General features: G+C 43.5%; 2 protein-coding genes across 2 annotated transcripts; one reads left to right on the top strand and one right to left on the bottom strand.

Moving 5' to 3' along the window:
• Window positions 1–1009: 1009 nt before the first annotated feature.
• enc3 (ectodermal-neural cortex 3) lies at window positions 1010–9809 on the bottom strand. The gene is made up of 3 exons (XM_080832013.1): window positions 9701–9809; window positions 6731–8528; window positions 1010–2306 (listed from the first exon to the last, which is right to left on the bottom strand). The coding sequence occupies exon 2, from the start codon at window positions 8519–8521 to the stop codon at window positions 6752–6754; it is 1770 nt and encodes a 589-aa protein (XP_080688139.1). The 5' UTR covers window positions 8522–8528; window positions 9701–9809; the 3' UTR covers window positions 1010–2306; window positions 6731–6751.
• Window positions 9810–14862: 5053 nt separating this feature from the next.
• Window positions 14863–17137, top strand: timm13 (translocase of inner mitochondrial membrane 13 homolog (yeast)). Its single transcript, XM_080832752.1, has 3 exons — window positions 14863–15052; window positions 15592–15660; window positions 16164–17137. The coding sequence occupies exons 1-3, from the start codon at window positions 14933–14935 to the stop codon at window positions 16260–16262; spliced, it is 288 nt and encodes a 95-aa protein (XP_080688878.1). The 5' UTR covers window positions 14863–14932; the 3' UTR covers window positions 16263–17137.
• The last annotated feature ends 155 nt before the right edge of the window (window positions 17138–17292 follow it).

A 17292-nucleotide genomic window follows, 5' to 3' on the forward strand; every position in this document is an offset into this window, starting at 1 on the left:
AGCGGCTCTCCTGCTTTCTTTGTGGTTAGTGCCATCCGAAAGAGCTTGCATGAACAAACCCTGCTCAGGCATGAAAGGTATGGGGACGGTGCCCTAGTCCTGCACAGCAGACCAGGGCACAGGTGTGCCTATTCTTCCTCACAAACTCCTGATTACACTTCATTGTCTCCACCCAGGATAGGAGGGAAAAAACTGTATTCGCAAGATAAACACAAGGACCACAAAATGGGTCTATGGGCAGACCTGAAGCAGTGTAGATTTTTGATTTTGTACCCGGTATAATTGCACAAACAGACCGATTTACCAGAATAACCACAAGAGAGCCACATGGTTTGGCATGAGAGGCAGTAGGGTATGGTTACGCCATTTAAGAAAATCTGAACAGGCCTTTCCAAAGCAATGCAACAATAACAAGTCAAAATCCAACCATACTGAAGTGGTAGAAAACAAGTTGACACTCATTTTTGCCACCTAAATTGCCTACCTAATATTAATCAAAACAGCCACAACTTTAATTTGCAACAGGACTAGACCTCGGTGAGCTTCAAAGCTGGTCCATCACCACATTGTTTATAACAATGGTTTATGGAGCGTCTATTAAGTCTAATAAAAAAAATATGTAAGCACATCTTTTTATAATAAGACCAAAGTGCACAAATACCAAACAGACACTACATGACAAACCAGCTTTTTTAGATGTTTTATTGAATTATGTGAAAAAAATTAGTGGAGAAACATTTAAAATATAAAGCAAATGTATTTTCTAATTCCAGTTGAGCTACAATAAAGTAAGTAGAAAATAAAGGAGTTAACAGACTGTTCATCACATGGCTCAGAGAGAACAAAAGACACAATAGTGATAATTTAAGACATGTTCAGTTTACAACTCAAAATAAGGTGCTAAAAGCTTCATCAGATACAGAAAAGATTTACAGGAAACAGGAGGTGCATCTGTGAAAGAGATGCTAGACTGAAGGAAACACTTGAGCATGTTTGAACAATATCCAGTTTCAACTAGCAGACATGGTTTTGGCATTTAGGTGGGTTACCTAAGGACCCCCTTCTATATCGGTGCCTCTTCCACTGACACTCTATGGCTGAGCCAGACCATACTGTACTGTACTGATGTGTGCCCAGGAGTCATGTTCCCATGCATGTTCTCGGGAACACGTGGAATGAGCAGGACCATACCTTGATAAGTCACTGTTTCCCAACCATAGTCATGGATTTATGTAAACACATCTCAATCATGCAGGTAACAGTGGAACTATGGGTAACAATATCCAGTCTGTATATAATGTTGCCTAAATAAAGTTAAAATCACAGAAAAGCTGTGAGGTGTAACTGACTTGAGTGACTATCAAGGATACGTAGGCTACCCACAGCACAGCACAGCAGCTTGTCAAAGGTCCTCATAGTTCTGAGCTGGCTTTGTGTAAAAGTATAGTGGAAAACTGGCAGATGGGTCCTCGGTAGGAATACATTCACAGCAACCAGTTAGGCAACACATTAACAATCTATACAAGCCTTTTCATTAACATGGAAAAAAATATCTACAAAGGCGTATTTATACACATATGTACATACATATACACACATTTACACAGAACGAACAAAACTGGAATCCTGAGACCCCAAACAGTCAGATATAAAACCTTTTAAAAGACTTTTAAAGACATTTGTAAGCCATTAAAAGCCTTGGCCACATTCTGCACATAGCATTTTCTCCTCAGGGAGGGGATTACTGATTTCTGATATTTAAGGCATTTCAACCACAAGCCTTAAAAATCCCACAGACTTATCCATGCACAGAATCCAAACACCCTCTTAATGAAGGTTTTATTATGATGGGATTAAAACAAAGAGTTGTAAGAGAAGTATGTCCGTCTAAGCAGTCAGTGGTTGTTCCTGGCACACTCTGCTGGTCTGGTCCGACCAGTCATACCAGCACAGGTGCCACCACACTTGGCTAGGGAAGGAGGGGACGGTGGGGCACGTTGCCATGCCCACTCTCTGCCGTGCCCACAGTCTCAGTTAGGTGCCCAGGGCAGTGTTCCACTCAGAGACAGGGGGAGCCGTCAGTGGGAAACTTCTTAAGGAGGCGTCTTTGGGGGCTTTCCGCTTGCCATGGCTCTATCATTAGTCTCGGTTCATCCCTCCACTGATCTGGTGTAAAGCCCATGTGATTCCGACTGCTGAGGAGGATTTTTAACCCCCCCCCCCACTTGCACCACCCTCTGCAATCCCCTCAACATTCCAGTTGGCGAGGGGAGACACACACCGGCATTCCAAACATGACCGACGATCTGGAGGGAGACAGGGAGAGAAAGAGAGAGAGAGGGGGGGGGGGGGGGACACATGAGTTAGAAAGGCATTCCACCAACTCAAGGTTCAAGGACTAAGAAATCCTCACATTTTTGTGAAAACTGGCCACATGACCTACGGCCGTATTTAGCCAGAGGAAAAAATATCCAGAGATTTATGTCTAAAAATGTCATCAGACACCACTTCCACTAGTACACTGTTCATTCATAGTATAGAACCTCATAGTACTGTTAAAATACCACTACAGATTAGTAAAATTAAATAACTTTGGAAGTTACAAGATTGTATTGCCATAAGAGAGTGCTTTGCAAGTCAAAAGTAGTATTACAGAGTTCTAGGACAAATCTGGAAGATGGTTTTGAGCTGAGGTTTTTTTCTTCTTCTTTTCTTTTTGGTTTTGGTCTTCTGCCTCTAGTCCATATTTAGACAGCTGCGCATCTTGCCCGTGGTAATACGCAGGTTGCAGGACATGCAGAGAGAGAATGATAACCCGACCCAGTCACGTGCCAGCGCGCTAACGTTTCCACTCAACGGGTGGCCGCACACACTTCTGGAACAGTCTACAGGTCTAATTGCAGTTTCCCTCCCCTGCCTGTGTTTTGCCTCGTTATGCTGGAGGTGATTCAAATTACTGCTGTCCTGCAGATCACTGTTTCACCGGAGGAGCAGCTTTTAATTTAGTTGGGCCAATCTGAAGGGCTGCATTGAAGTGGATGCTCCTGCTTGTTTTTGAATGAGGCCGTGTTATTCTGAGGTAACGAGTCCCACTCAGCACCCTCCTGCGGCTTGGGTCATGTGATGACCAAGCCGCAAAAACCACAACGAGTTTATTTCCGTGCCACCTCCAGGAGCCATTGCTTAACCCGACTTCAACTGGGACTTTTTAAGTGACTGGACTTGCAGTCACTCCGGGGCCCTCCTTCCTTCCCCTCGTTCTCTCCATGTCTCCCGCTCCCTGACTCTTTCTGTCTCTCTCTCTCTCTCTCTCTCTCTCTCTCTGGAAGGGACACACCACAGCAGCACCGACAAAGGTTGACCTTCCACCCAGTTTCAGACCAAACCAGTTCCTCGGGTTAGTCGAGCAGAGTACACAAAACGACTGGGGACATGGCTCACCACAACCTTCCCCTTCTCTAAATGCCCCAGATGAGACAACAGAAGCTTAGGAAGCACAATGGCCTCACTATCTAGACCCACGCTGGATTCCTAATGCTCTTTGTGTCTGCCTTCTTTAAACTCTTCTGACCGGTTAAAGAGTCTTTTTTTTTTTTTTTTCCTGCCCTCGCCTTGACTTGACTGACCGTAAAAGCCACTGCCTGTACCCTTTGAACGGACGCCTTATCTTGAATTCGAAAGAAAACAGGACTTCCTTTTGTCAGGTAAGGGCTCGGCCTTGGGAGAGGTCAGTGGTGTCAAATTGCCAGCGGGTCTGGAAATTCTGGTGATCAGACAGCTCAAGAACAGAATCTTTTGCGCAAGAGACGTGGAACATTCTGCACCGATGCCCACATCTGTTCATTTGGGGCCTCGAGATGCCAATAACACAAGGCCCCACTTTAATTCCTCACAACTGATAAAAAACGCACGTGCAACAATGTTCACTAATGAGAAGATATAAGTATACTCTATTGGCAGATGGATCAATCATTTAAAGGAATTTCACCTATCTTGTTTTGACTTGACATGACAAATACACAACAAACAAAACATGAAAAACACACAGTAAAGACTGATATGCATCTACCACTAGATGTAGCCAAGGGGAAAAAACAAAGAATTTCAACCTTGGGGCCATAACTTGCCAATTTAGGTAATTGTATTGTTGTGTAATCTGAGGTGTTGAGAAGGTCCCTTTGACAGATGATATATTAATAACTACTAATTCAATTGTGGCTTAGCCATAATTAAGTCACTCCAGGCATCTTATTTTCCTCTCTTTTCAGTCGGTTTCCTCGCTTTTACACCCTGCAGAAAAGAGCAATAAAAACGCTATTAGGTTTATGCAAATCCAATTGTGCAGGGTACCGCAACGGAACGAATTCTCTGGAGATTTGGAGGGGGGGAAGGGACCTGAGGGGTAGCTGCACGTGCTTCCTCTGTGTGTGCGTGTCTGTGCCTTTTCTAAAGGCAGGGGACTGCACACAGATGTCCCAAGAATGCCTCTTTCAGTGGGCAGTTCGGTTGGCCTTTAACAGCATTAATAAAACATTAGTATTGAGTGCATCTCTCCCCCCCCCCCCGTCTATCGTTTCAACCCTCTCCTCCTCTTGGTCAATGACAGCTGTCAGGGAAAACAAGCCGAAGCATGGCTCTCCACCTTTGACCCTGTCCAGGTGCGCCGTGTCACAGCACAAGAGAGCGGCCTGCTTGTAATGCACGGCTTCACTTCTCTTGTTTAAAAATCGGTCTGGTAGGAAGCAAAGACGTTTTTTCATCAGCAGTTTAGCATTCTTTGTATGGAAAAAATAATCATATGGAGAACTTTTATGCTTTTTAAAAGAACCTATAAAGAACCAGTTCTTCTGAGAGTGTACGCCATGGTTACCACGGGGCATTTCATTTGCCCAAGTGGTATCTACGGGACGTGGCTGAAAGTGCAGAGGCTCATCTGCATCAGCAGTTTGATTAATGTTGACATCAAATATGTGGCTCCTCTTAGTCAGATGCTAAAAGGGACTATATTGGTATGGCACACCCTCATTCCTCAAAACCACCAATTAAATGTGAATGATTAATTTACAGGAGGAAATGCAAACCTAGTGGGGGCACAAAACAAAAAAACATTTTATTGCCATGTCAAGTATTCCAGCACGGTGTCATCCGACCCTTCGTAAACACGAGAGAGAGAGAGAGAGAGAGAGAGAGAGAGAGAGAGAGAGAGAGAGAGAGAGAGAGAGAGAGAGAGAGAGAGAGATGTGGACTTTCTTTATTTGTTTCTATGACCTCTGCCGACATCTCAGTCGGGTATTTTTAGTTTCGAGCTCTTGGCTGCCAAACTGTGCAAAATATAGTTTCTGTCTCTCTTGCTCTACCTCCTTCTCTCTCTCTCTCTCTCTTGCTCTACCTCCTTCTCTCTCTCTCTGTTCTTCTCTCTCTCTTGCTCTATCTCCTTCTCTCTCTCTCTCTCTACTTCTTTCTCTCTCTACTTCTCTCTTGCTCTACCTCCTCCTCTCTCTCTCTCTCTCTCTACTTCTCTCTCTCTTTCTCTCTCCGTCCCCCCTTCTCAGGCACCTTGACATGTCTAAGGATGATTAAAAAACACTGTCAAGCAAGTGATCCTTTGAGAACTTTAAAAGCAAACAGAAATGAGAGCGCGTGGGGAGCTGGCGGCGGCCCTGTGAAGTGTCTGAACTTCAGAGCCGTGTTACCTTTCTCGCCCAGACATGCGTCTCCACCCTGGCCAGCTGTTTACTGTTGAGTAAGAGCAAACAGCAGCTATGCTATACTTCCCGTAAGCCGCTCTTTAACTGGTCTGCTGCTGTAACAGCCTGAAATAAAACCTCTCAGGGCTCCATGACTTGATATTTGCTATCATATATCCAAGTCAAAGTGCAGGGTTAATTAGTACAATGTAACAAATATGGTTTCAGGAAGTCTAGGTTAATGATTGTCAGATTATCCAGCCATTTTGTGGGGAAATGATTGACCAGGGAACTTGGCAGGTATGCCCCTGCGATGTCACGTTGCTCTTTAATCATTCTTCTTGGCGGACACTTTCAAATGCAAATTAGTCATAAAGGGCATCGAAGGCAGCTTTGTCATTGGTGTGTCAGAACACAGTGAGGGCCATCAGCTCCTTCACCACCCAGCCTTGAGACAATGGGTCACAGGAGGAGGAAGCTACCCCCTCCTACATAAACATGGCAGCACTCTGAACATTGCCACATGGCAGCTCCTGACAAAATCAACTGTTTTTTTTTGTTTTTTTTAAGCGGTTCTCGCTCAGGTTCTCTGGGTGCACTTGTTACCAGGGACAGCAAAACAAGCACAAACCTGATTTTTTTTCCCTGCAAGGATTTTGAGGCCTGTGGCTTCCACGTCTGCTTTGTAATTAGGGTCTCAGCATTCCTTTAGCACCTCATTTGACACCCAACAGGGCTCATTAGAACATTTTTCAACAATTTACGAGGCACACACAGACCTTGCTGTCTAATAAAAATGTAGTGCCTTCCCCAAACGTTTGGGTTTTGTTTGGGCCTTAGATCTCCATGGTAAGGCTGAAACATTCAGATTAAATAACACTGTGCGGAGAGCAGAAAGTCTTTCTTCTGTTTTAACAAGCACTGCTTATTTCCATAGATGCTACACTTTCATCACTGTACTCTCACATACAATCAGACAGTCCCCACACATCAGGGTTTTGATGTGCTCCAATGCTTTAACACAGCATAGTTATTGAACTCACCAATTACAAGGATCCTCTGCGTTATGCTGAGAGGTACTTCCAGGTGCTGACGAAGGCTGTGGGTATGAGGGAATATGGCACACTGGTGATGCTGTCCCATGTGTCCGTGGAAGGGTCATAACAGTCCAGGGTCTTACACCTCTGTGCCCCAAAGTATCCCCCGACCACATAGAGCCGATTTCCTGAGGCCACGGCATGACAGCTGATCCTCTTTGCAGTCACGTCCCCAAACTTGGACCACTGGTAAGTCTCACTGTTGAAACGGTAGGCCGAGCTGGCCGAGAACTCGGTGTCTCCACCGATCACCACCACATGGTTGCCAACCACCGCAGCAGCCGTGTAACGCCACAGCTGCGGGCACATCGCGGGCACAGTCCAGCGGTTCTCGCAGGGGTCAAAGCACTGCACCTTGGGATATTTCTCTCTGTTGACACTGGTGCCCCCAAAGGCAAAGAGTTTGTTCTTGGCACCGACCACAGCCGCATTACTTACCCCCTCACGAAGAGGAGCCACCAGCGTCCATTTGTTAGCCTGTGGGTCGTACTGCTCAACTTGTTTCAGGGACACTGATGGGGACGCTGGAAAGGACCCAGCTAAAGACGTGTGTCCCCCAACTACATACAAATTGTGGTTGAGTTCTGCTGAGCCGTGTCCAAACCTGGCGACCATCATGGGAGCAGCTTTGGACCACTCATCATGGAGTGTGTCATAGACCCACACATCCTTTGACGCTCCATTTTCAGACCCCCTCCCACCTGTCACATACACCTTGCAGCCAATGGCACATGCGCTGCACTCCTTCCGAGGGCTTGGGATGTCTGTTTTGGGGGTGATTTCCTTGGTCTTGTTGTCGATCATGTAGATCTTGTCGCACATGAATGTCTGGCCTCCCAAGAGGAGCAGTGCCTGGCTCACCTTCCGTGGTCGGGCACAAAAACCGGTAACCACCCCGTCGTTCTGGAGGATCTTCATCTTGCAGCGAACAGCATCTTCCACGATCTCCCTGCCCACCTTGTGGCCCATGACCAGCTCCTCTGAGGCAACATTTTTCAGCAGGTAGGTTTCTGGGAGCAAGGCCAGCCTCACACAGCGTAACAGCTCTGGCAGGTCACTATGCCTCCTCTCTATGTCAGCCTTCACCCAGTCAATGACAGCCTCATACACCAAACTCTCATCCTCCACCTCCAGCTCCTCACTGAATATCAGCTCCTGGATCTTGTCTTTGGGTAGGTTCAGGAAGTCTTCTGTCCTGTAGAGAGTGGCGAAATTGGCGAGGCACATCCTCCAGGAGAGCTCGTAGAGTCTCTGACACTGGTGGGCATCGGAGAGCAGCATCATGCCAAGGCAGTTGGAGGGGTGGAGGTTCTTCTCCAGGAACTCGGCGGAGGCGTCTCGGATGTCATGGAACTGTAACATGTCGCTCGCCTCGAGCAGCGATTCAGCGTTCTCCTCGTTGATCAGGACCCGGGCGGAGTAGGCGTAGTCCAGCAGGAGCTCCAGCACCTCGGGGTGCAGGGAGTCGTGGAAGTTCACCTCGGCGTCCCGGCTCTCTTTCAGACCACCGCTGAACATGGCCTCGAAGTAACGGCTGCATGCCGCCAGCACGGCCCGATGGCAGGGGAAGGCACGGTTTCCGGCCTGCAGAATTACGTCTGTGAAGACTCGCCGCTTACGAAGGAGGTTGAGTTGTGTCAGGAGACTGTCAGAATGGGAGGTCTTGTGGTAGAGATGGATATTCATCGAGCCCGAGCTCGACCTCGACTTCCGGTTCTCATGGTTACTCACAGACATCCTTGACCTTGATAGTAAACATATAAGAGCATTTTTATTGCCAACATTTTTGACAACCACCATTTTCCAGTGAAATAACAATAACATTACATGCACTTTGCATTTAACTTGGCCCAGGTGCTGGACAAAGAGAGCAGAAACATTAAATAAAGGAAATCAAATAATATCCCCCCTCACATTGTTTGGTGCTCCAGAAGAGTGGGCCAAATAATCAAAACCTTGTACCTAATTCTTGATTCTCTCGTTTTGGTAGATAGTAACATTCAATTCTCAGAATTCTTAAATTGTCCAGATGACGAATGTGCCTCTCCACCCAGTCGAAACCAGCAAAGCTCAACACTGAACAGGAAACCGTCCAATGAAATGACTAATACAACCAAACAAAGCAGCAGCAGGGTGGATGCACCTGACTTCCTCCTGCTATCAGCCCTCGAGTTAATAATTCACCAGTCAAGCTTCATAATTTCTGTGTTCTTGTTATGTATGAATGGTCAAGAAGAGTTAAATGATATCCCCTTATTATCTCCTTAACAACAATGAGATTACAAAAATAAGATTTGGTCTTAAATCTCCTGCTTCTCAGATTTCTATACGGACAAAATGTGTCCTGTGGTGAAATTGATACATAATTGAAACAATAATGAGATCACATCTAGGTCTCCACGTCCAAAGATACATTTTCCTACGGGATTGTGTCAGTAAAGCGTCTGTAAAAAAAAATATGAATGACACACAACTTTGAGTGAAAAATATGATATTATCGGCTTAATGTAAGGCATTCATGTTATTCACGACCTATACCTAGTGTTCATCTGTTTCTCTCCTGAATACAGCTCTAGATTGTCGTCAAGCATAAACCTAAACATAGGCCTACTTTAATAATCCATGCATAATTAAGAGGCAAATGAGTAAGGCAGTCTAAAATAAGCTCAACAGTCCCAAACTCGGAATACAGAAGTAGAAGAAATGACCATGTTGGTAACACGCGTCGATTCCCTGTCGGGAGCAGTTCTGCATGCAACATCAGAACACACTTTCTGTTGTGAAAATTACGGTACGTAAAGGTGAACAATAAGGGAAATACAAGGATAACATAAGTATTTATGTTATGTTTTATGTATCAAATGATCAGTATAATGTCAGCATAATAAAACCTACAGAAATATTTCGTTTACTTACTATCGATCGGTCCGTGGTTTTCTCGGTTCGTTGCTGCTTTGTCGAATTTCTCAACTCCGGTGTAGATTATCGCTTTCTATACCACAGATATCCAAGACATAATTAAAACCCATCTAGGACCTATTTATGCGTCTCTCGATTGCAGTTACAATTAGTTTGATCGTAGTTCTTCAAAACAGCACAGCCCGTATACTAACTTTACAAATCTTCCCTCATTGCTATAGTAGCCAGAAACTGAATGAGCTCCTCCTACTCGTGGTGTGTCCAATCAAGGAAAAGTGTGCTAGAATCAAAGGCTCCCTGCCCATACCGATCGTGTTGGCATTCAAACGACCATAGTTGCACACAGTGAAACATTTTTGCCTTGCCAGTTATCTGAGATATTGCTTAATCGTAGGTTACAAACTGATAATGTAAGCCACACCTCGCACATTGGCCTAAATCATTATTTATTATCATTATGATTATGCACACAATCTACACATAATACTCGACAGCTACAAAAAAAACTGTTTTTTTTTTAATGATTTGTTTGTTTATTCAAAATACAAGACAGAAATATCTAATTTTCATAAGAACTCAGACTCTTTGTTATGAGACGTTGGTGCATCCTACTCATATAAATGGTCTCAGAGATTCTTCTAAAACTTGATTAGAGTCAACCTGTGTCTAATTTAATTTATTGTACATAATTATGCACCTGTCTATATAAGGTCTCACAATTTATGGTGTATTTCAGTGTGACAAACAAGCTATTGCCTGAAGACCTGTGAGTTAGCCTTGTGTAAAGACACAGATCTGGGGAAGGCTGCAAGCAAACGTCTGCAGCATTGAAAGTACCCAGGAAGTTTGGTACCACCAAGAGGCTTCCTAGATCTGTCAGCCTGGCCAAACTTAGTTGTCAGGGACAAAAGGCCTTGGTCATACAGGTAAATAATAACCTAATGGTCACTGTGAATGAGATTCAGAGTTCCTTTATGGAGGTGGGAGAACCATACAGAAGGCCAACCATCAGTGCAGCAATCCATCAATCAGTTTATGGTAGAGCGGCCAGACAGAAGCCATTCCTCACTAAAAGGCACATGATGGCTCACTAGGAGTTTGCCAAAAGAATCACCACAGCTATAACAGTATGGGAAGCTAAATGGTCTGATTGTCTCTGGTCTGTCGAAACGAAGACTGAACTATTTGGCATAGTTATTCATACACGGCATGTGTGGAGGAAGCCTGGCACTGTGCATCACCTCATTAATACCATCCCTACAGTGGACTTACATGCTGTGGGGATGTTTTTCTGCAACAGGGACTGGGAGATTAGTCAGGATGAAGGGAAAGATGGATTCATGAAAAATCTAGAGCAATCCTAATTGAAGAGTCTTAACACTCTGGGATATTTCGGTCTTTTATTTTTAATAAATGTACAATACACTCCAAAAACCTGTTTTTTGCTTAGTCACTGTGGGGTATTGAAGATGAGTTTCAAACAACAAAAATCTGGAAAATTTGACAGGGTCTGAACTTTCTGTATGAATTGTATAGCGCCATCTTGTGTTGGCATGATACATGAAACATGAAACCGATGAAACAATAAATAAAATACCATACAAATCATAAAGTATTAATATTGATAATAAAAACAGGCTTGTGTAAAATCCCTGTGTGATATGGATGCATCCTTGAGAGCCCCCTTGTACTTGGCCCTTGTAGCTTCCAGTTGCTCTTTGTTTTTTACCAAGATGTCTTTGGTTTTGTCCACATGGGCCCTATGCCTGTCTTTTTCCTTCAGAAGCTGTTCCTGGAGTCTGGCATTGTCTGATTTCAGTTCTTTAATCAGCAGGAGATACTGGTCAGTGACGCCCTGGTCCAATTCCGTACTCTGTATCATTGCTTTCCTCTGTTCCACAATCACCCTGCAATGCTTTTCTATATTTCTCCTCAGTTGAGCCGCTTTGTCTTTTTCTTGCTTCAACTCTCGTCTCAGTGACACATTATCTAAATTCTGCTGATCAAGTTCTTTGTTTAGCTCTGCAGTAGATGTTTTCATCTGACCTCCTTTACCTCCTTTCTCAGCTCAAAGTTATTAACCCTTTGCCGGTCGAGCCCTTTTGTCAAAGCCGCAACAGTGCCTCTCAGCTGATCCAGGGTGGAGGAGACCTCTCTATCCTTCTCCTGCAGGCTTGATAGCTGTACAGTGAGGCCCTCAACCTCCGAGGAGCTTTTCTGAAGCTCACCTTTAATAGTGTGGAACTCTGCTTCCAGAGCGTATCTGCCAGACTCTCGCTCCGTCAGGGCTGTGGCCATTCTCAGGATGCGGCCCTGCTTCTTGTTCAGGTTGCTCCTAAGCTCTCGCTGAACTGACTGGAGCGCCCGGTGGTCGGCTTGCAGGGTCTGATAATCCGACAGGACCACCCTGTGTTCTAACACGAGAGCGCTGTGCTCAGAGGCTAAGCTCTGGAGTTCTGCCAAGAGGTTCTGATGTTCCCATGGCGGGCATTGGTCTGTGGGGCCCAGGGTAGTGCTTTTAACTTTGCAGGACTGCTTCTCTGCGTGATGGATCTGTGCTGTGAAAGTCTGTAGCTGGTTCTTCTTCTCATGGCTGCCCTGATTGGCCTCTGCCTTTGTGGCAGATGTGACTTCGTGCAGCTTGGAGAGGAGGGCCTGGTGCTCCAAGGATTGCTTCTCATGCCTCTCGTGTTCTTTCTGCAGTGCAGCACGAAGCTCAACTTGAATACCCTTGTTTTCCTCCAGGTCTGCTGTCTTCTCATTGAGCCGACAGCCTGAGTCCTGCAGCTGGTGAGACAGTTTCTTCGTCTCGGCCATCTCTGTCTCAACAGCGGCCTGAAGCTCTGCACACACAGCTCTGACTTCCTGCAGCACTGCAGCCAGACAGTCGTGCTCCTCCAGCGTCCTCTGCTGGTGACACAGAGCTGCTTGAAGCTCACCGGAGAGCTTGATCTGCATGCGCTTCTCCTCTGACAGCGATGAAGACAGCTTGTTCAACCTCATCCTCATCTTCAGGATGCTAGACTCCTCAGTCTTCAGGGCCACTTGAAGTTTCACTTTCTCTGCCTTTTCTGCCTCCAGGGCCTTTATCAGATCATCATATGAGGCCTTTCCTCCTTCTGCCATTCCCAAATCCTTCACTGGGGCAACCTGTAAATATTTATTATTGTTTGTCATTTCGGAGGCATTCCATGGTCTTCAATTCCCAACCAGATGCGTCCCAAAAAAGAGACGAGACTCTCAAAATCAGCACCATGTCAATATACATTTCAATAGCTTACAAAATGTTTGCATACATTGGCAACACAAGGCAACATCACATCCTGTGAGTTTTCCCTAATGCAATGGCCAGGGTGGGCAGAGGAGGCAGCCTGCTCAGCAGCCAGGCACATGGCAGGAGGTACAGCCTCTGGCACACCTGGAACATCAGAATCAGAAAGGTTTTTACTCCCAAGTAGGTTTTCACCTACCAGGATTTTTTTGTGGGACGTTGGTGCAATACCCAATAAACATACACAATAAACAATACACATATTAAGTTATTATACACATATTAAGTTATTAAACATAGGAAAAACTAAATATAAAATACATTTTAAAAATGTACAGAATATGTTAAATGGAAAAATGAAACATGAAACATCTGGAACTGGATAACATCAGAAGGGTGTGATATTTTATATACTGCGGGCCTCATCGCAATCATAATCATCATCAACGTTATCAAATGTTTGCATGTGAAAATGTTATGAGATACATATTATTAGGCCTGTTATAAATATACCCATACCCTCATCGAATGGAAGCTCCTCAACCTCGTTGTCAAATGCAACATGGACAGGGACTGCAAGAAGAAAATATGTGTTCGTTTTTTTGTCTGTTTATTGAACCCTACTTTCATCCACACATACATCTACAACGAGATTTAGTCAGGCCTATAATACAGAAAAAAATGTGTTCAGCTTACTTACTGTCATCACATGGCAACTCCGGAATACCATACATAGTATCGTCAGGATCAAGTGAGTGCTGTACAGAATAGAATATGGTAACTGTCTTACCATATCAATGCGGAATTTCTAATAGACAACACGACACTATTGGTCATATTTAGAAACACGATATTTCTGCAGTCTGATCAAGATTGATAGCGTAATCGTATTACTTTAACACTGTAGCATGTAGCACACCTTAGAACTCCTGCCGTTACTGCTTTTCTTCTTGATAGATTTTCGGAATGACCTTTTCTTTGAGATTTTCTCTCGAGATCCCTGTGACATCAATAATACCAGATAATTAACAATCATGTAAACTCGATCAAATTAAATCAGAAATGTCTGCAGTGGTACATTATATCTGGGAATTCTAATTCTAACATAAAAAGAGTTAATTTGTTACAAAGTTACTAAAAAACCTGTACCATCGCTCGTTTCTCCGTCTCACTCTCAACCTTTGGAATGTTTGATTTAACTTTAGAACCCGTTGCATTGGAAACAAGACTAGTTCTAATCTTACGTTGTAATGTTGTTATGGCACTCCAGCAGAATATTAATAAAAATTCTAAGAGTTGTAGTTTTTAGGTGTAAAAATGTCACCATCACAAATCAATAAACCATGCTAATAGATCTGGGACCAGATGCTAGACTACTTATAAAATAGAATTTGGTTGGTTACTTAAAATAACAATTAACCATAAAGGAAAAAAAGAAAAAAAATCTATTTACAATCATGCAATTTAATAAACACGTATCATGGTAATGCATGCTACTCTTTAATTACAGAATTCTTATCTTACCATGATACGTGTTTATTAAATTGCATGATTGTAAATTGATTTTTTTCCTTTTTTTCCTTTATGGTTAATTGTTATTTTAAGTAACCAACCAACTTCTATTTTATAAGTAGTCTAGCATCTGGTCCCAGATCTATTAGCATGGTGACATTTTTACACCATACAATTAGGCCTCAAAACTACAACTCTTAGAATTTTTATTAATATTCTGCTGGAGTGCCATAACAACATTACAACGTAAGATTAGAACGTAGTCTTGTTGAGAATGAATCGCAAATTACACTTGCAAATTACGGACTACATTTCCCATGAAGACAAGCAGATTTGACAGGAAGCCATGCATTCTCCGTTTCCTGTGGCCGCTAGTCAAGGGCATAGTGCAGTTATTACACGTGTGGACGAAGAATAGTTGCCGGCTGGTTGTAAAAAATTGTAACATGGACAATTTTGGATCCGATTTTGCCTCTGGTGCTGGTTCTAGTAAGATGGATCCCAGTACCATTATGGAACAAGTTAAAGTACAGATTGCAGTGGCTAATGCACAAGAGCTTTTGCAGGTAATTCATAGCTAGCTAGCTACTTAAGTAATCAGCAATGTAGCCAGCTTTCATTAAAGTATGCGTTATATGTGAACTTAATAGCAATCAGAACGACACAGATTATATAAAGGGAAGGTTATAACAAATTGTTTCGTTATATAGTTGGGATTAGTAAATGGTTGGTGCAATCGCAGAATTTCATTTCAATTGAAACCAGCACCAGTTAGCTTCTTAGCTGAGCTCCTGTTTTTGATATTTTAGCTGTCACTAGGTTATGTTTTAGTCTGCTGTTAATGGGTTACTCCTAGTATTGTGTCTACTGCTGCGTTTAGCAACGTTGGCTGGTTAGGTCTGTAGAGCAAGAACTATGCTATCTAGATGACTGGCTAACTGATGTAATGGTTGTTAATCAGAAATCAGTGAGGAGATAAGGAACTTACACCTAGCTAGGTCCGCCTAAATTGGAGTAATTGGAGTATGCGTACCGGTGTAAACTGAACAGACCGAAAAATGTATTTCCTACAAATGTTATTGATGTTCATTCCTTTGTATTCCAGAGAATGACAGACAAGTGCTTCAAGAAATGCATAGGCAAACCTGGTGGGACTTTGGATAATTCAGAACAGGTATTGTTTACAATGAGTTGAATAAGAAGTGAGAGGAAATGGATACATTTGCAAGGGAAACCCCTCTTAACTCACCTTTACACATTACATATTGCATTCGTCTACATTTAAATTCGTTGTATTGTGACCGATCAGCCATTGACGGTCACTTTGTTTTGGTCAGTTACTGTTTCATCAGCTGAACTGTAAAAGAGCTGTGTATTATGTTTCCTGTGGATTGGTGTTATTGACTCCTTGACCTAAGAATTAATATGCTGTGTGATCATACAGTTAGTTTACTTTTACCAAAGCACACTTACTGTTTTGAGTTTAAGAGGTGTTTTGAAATAGGTGTTGGTATGAAGTATTCATTGACAAACAGAGGAAGTAATAGTGGTTGTTTGTGGGTTAAAAGCCATGCTGGTTATAGGTGTTTATATAGTTTTTTTTAACCATATTGCCAAAATAGTAATGCAAACAATTAAACTTGTATGTAACATTTTTTTCCCCCCTACTTATGGCAGAAATGCATAGCCATGTGTATGGATCGATACATGGATGCGTGGAACACGGTATCCCGAACCTATAACTCCAGATTACAGCGGGAAAGGGCACGCATGTGAAGGTCATCTGTTGGTCATCCACCAGTCAGCCAAACCTTACTCTTGCCAAACCTGAGGGTGAAGATGCCCTGGCTGGCAGTGTCACATTCTAACGGAATCTGAAAAACATCAGAAGAAGAATATCTGAAGAATGTGTCTTTTTAGCCATAAAAAAATTGCCAGTGGACACTTTTTTTTTCTTCCTAAGCATACAAAGTATAACTAAAATTCCGATCGCCATCTGTCTTTGGTGAACCCAGACACAATTCTGTAATCATTTTTGACATGCATCTGTTTGGTCCTGTGCACACGTCTCATTCCTCATGTGGATTTCCAGGTGCCCATTCATTCGTTTGTCACTGATTGTGTTGCAGGTGCAACTCCTCTCCCTGAGGGATGATGGTGCTTGACAGGCTCAGCTTACCTCCTGTACTTAGAAACCGGCTTTCTTTCACACTGAAGTATTTAGGAGCAACTTTGTTTTCATAACTGTCTACTGAACAGGCCACCACCAACACCATGATACCTTTGTAGAACAAACTCTAATTGTCAGACTTGTTTCCCCCTCTGTCACAGTATCTGCCCGCCACAGTAGTGGGTCTGTCTGAAAAAGCCCTACTGAACCCACAGACTCTGCCTGGCTTTGTTTATGGGCAAGTCAGATTTCTGGGAACCTCTCTCCCCTATTCATCTCTGTGGGATTGTGGGGACAGAAAATGGCGTGTGAATTGTAAGACATCGATGCTCAAAGGATCTGGTCTGATTTTGTAAATCCTTAACATGGAAATAACTAACAAGGTGATTTGAATCTGTATATTTAACTGTTGTATGAGCCTATATGGACTTAAGTTGCTTAGTGAGTTATAAGCAAAATAAAATATATTTACACAAGTGTCTGTAAATGCAGTCTGTTTGGTTGAATTTTGCAAGAGAAATGGCTGCAAATCACAGTCTTAAAGTGTTAGTTCACCCCCAGCTCTGAGCCTACCTCAACCAATTGCATGACTGAAAAATGGTAAGCAGTGGGCAATGGGCAGAGAAGGCTACAACA

Source organism: Sprattus sprattus (genome assembly GCF_963457725.1).
Source record: "Sprattus sprattus genome assembly, chromosome: 2".
Lineage (NCBI taxonomy): Eukaryota > Metazoa > Chordata > Actinopteri > Clupeiformes > Clupeidae > Sprattus > Sprattus sprattus.

What these genes read in the sequence shown, in the direction of transcription:
- enc3 (XM_080832013.1), bottom strand. Translation starts at nt 8,521, where the DNA reads ATGTCTGTGAGTAACCATGAGAACCGGAAGTCGAGGTCGAGCTCGGGC.
- timm13 (XM_080832752.1), top strand. Translation starts at nt 14,933, where the DNA reads ATGGACAATTTTGGATCCGATTTTGCCTCTGGTGCTGGTTCTAGTAAG. An exon ending in ATGCACAAGAGCTTTTGCAG is followed by an intron (nt 15,053 to 15,591) that starts GTAATTCATAGC and finishes TTTGTATTCCAG; the next exon opens with AGAATGACAGACAAGTGCTT. An exon ending in CTTTGGATAATTCAGAACAG is followed by an intron (nt 15,661 to 16,163) that starts GTATTGTTTACA and finishes TACTTATGGCAG; the next exon opens with AAATGCATAGCCATGTGTAT.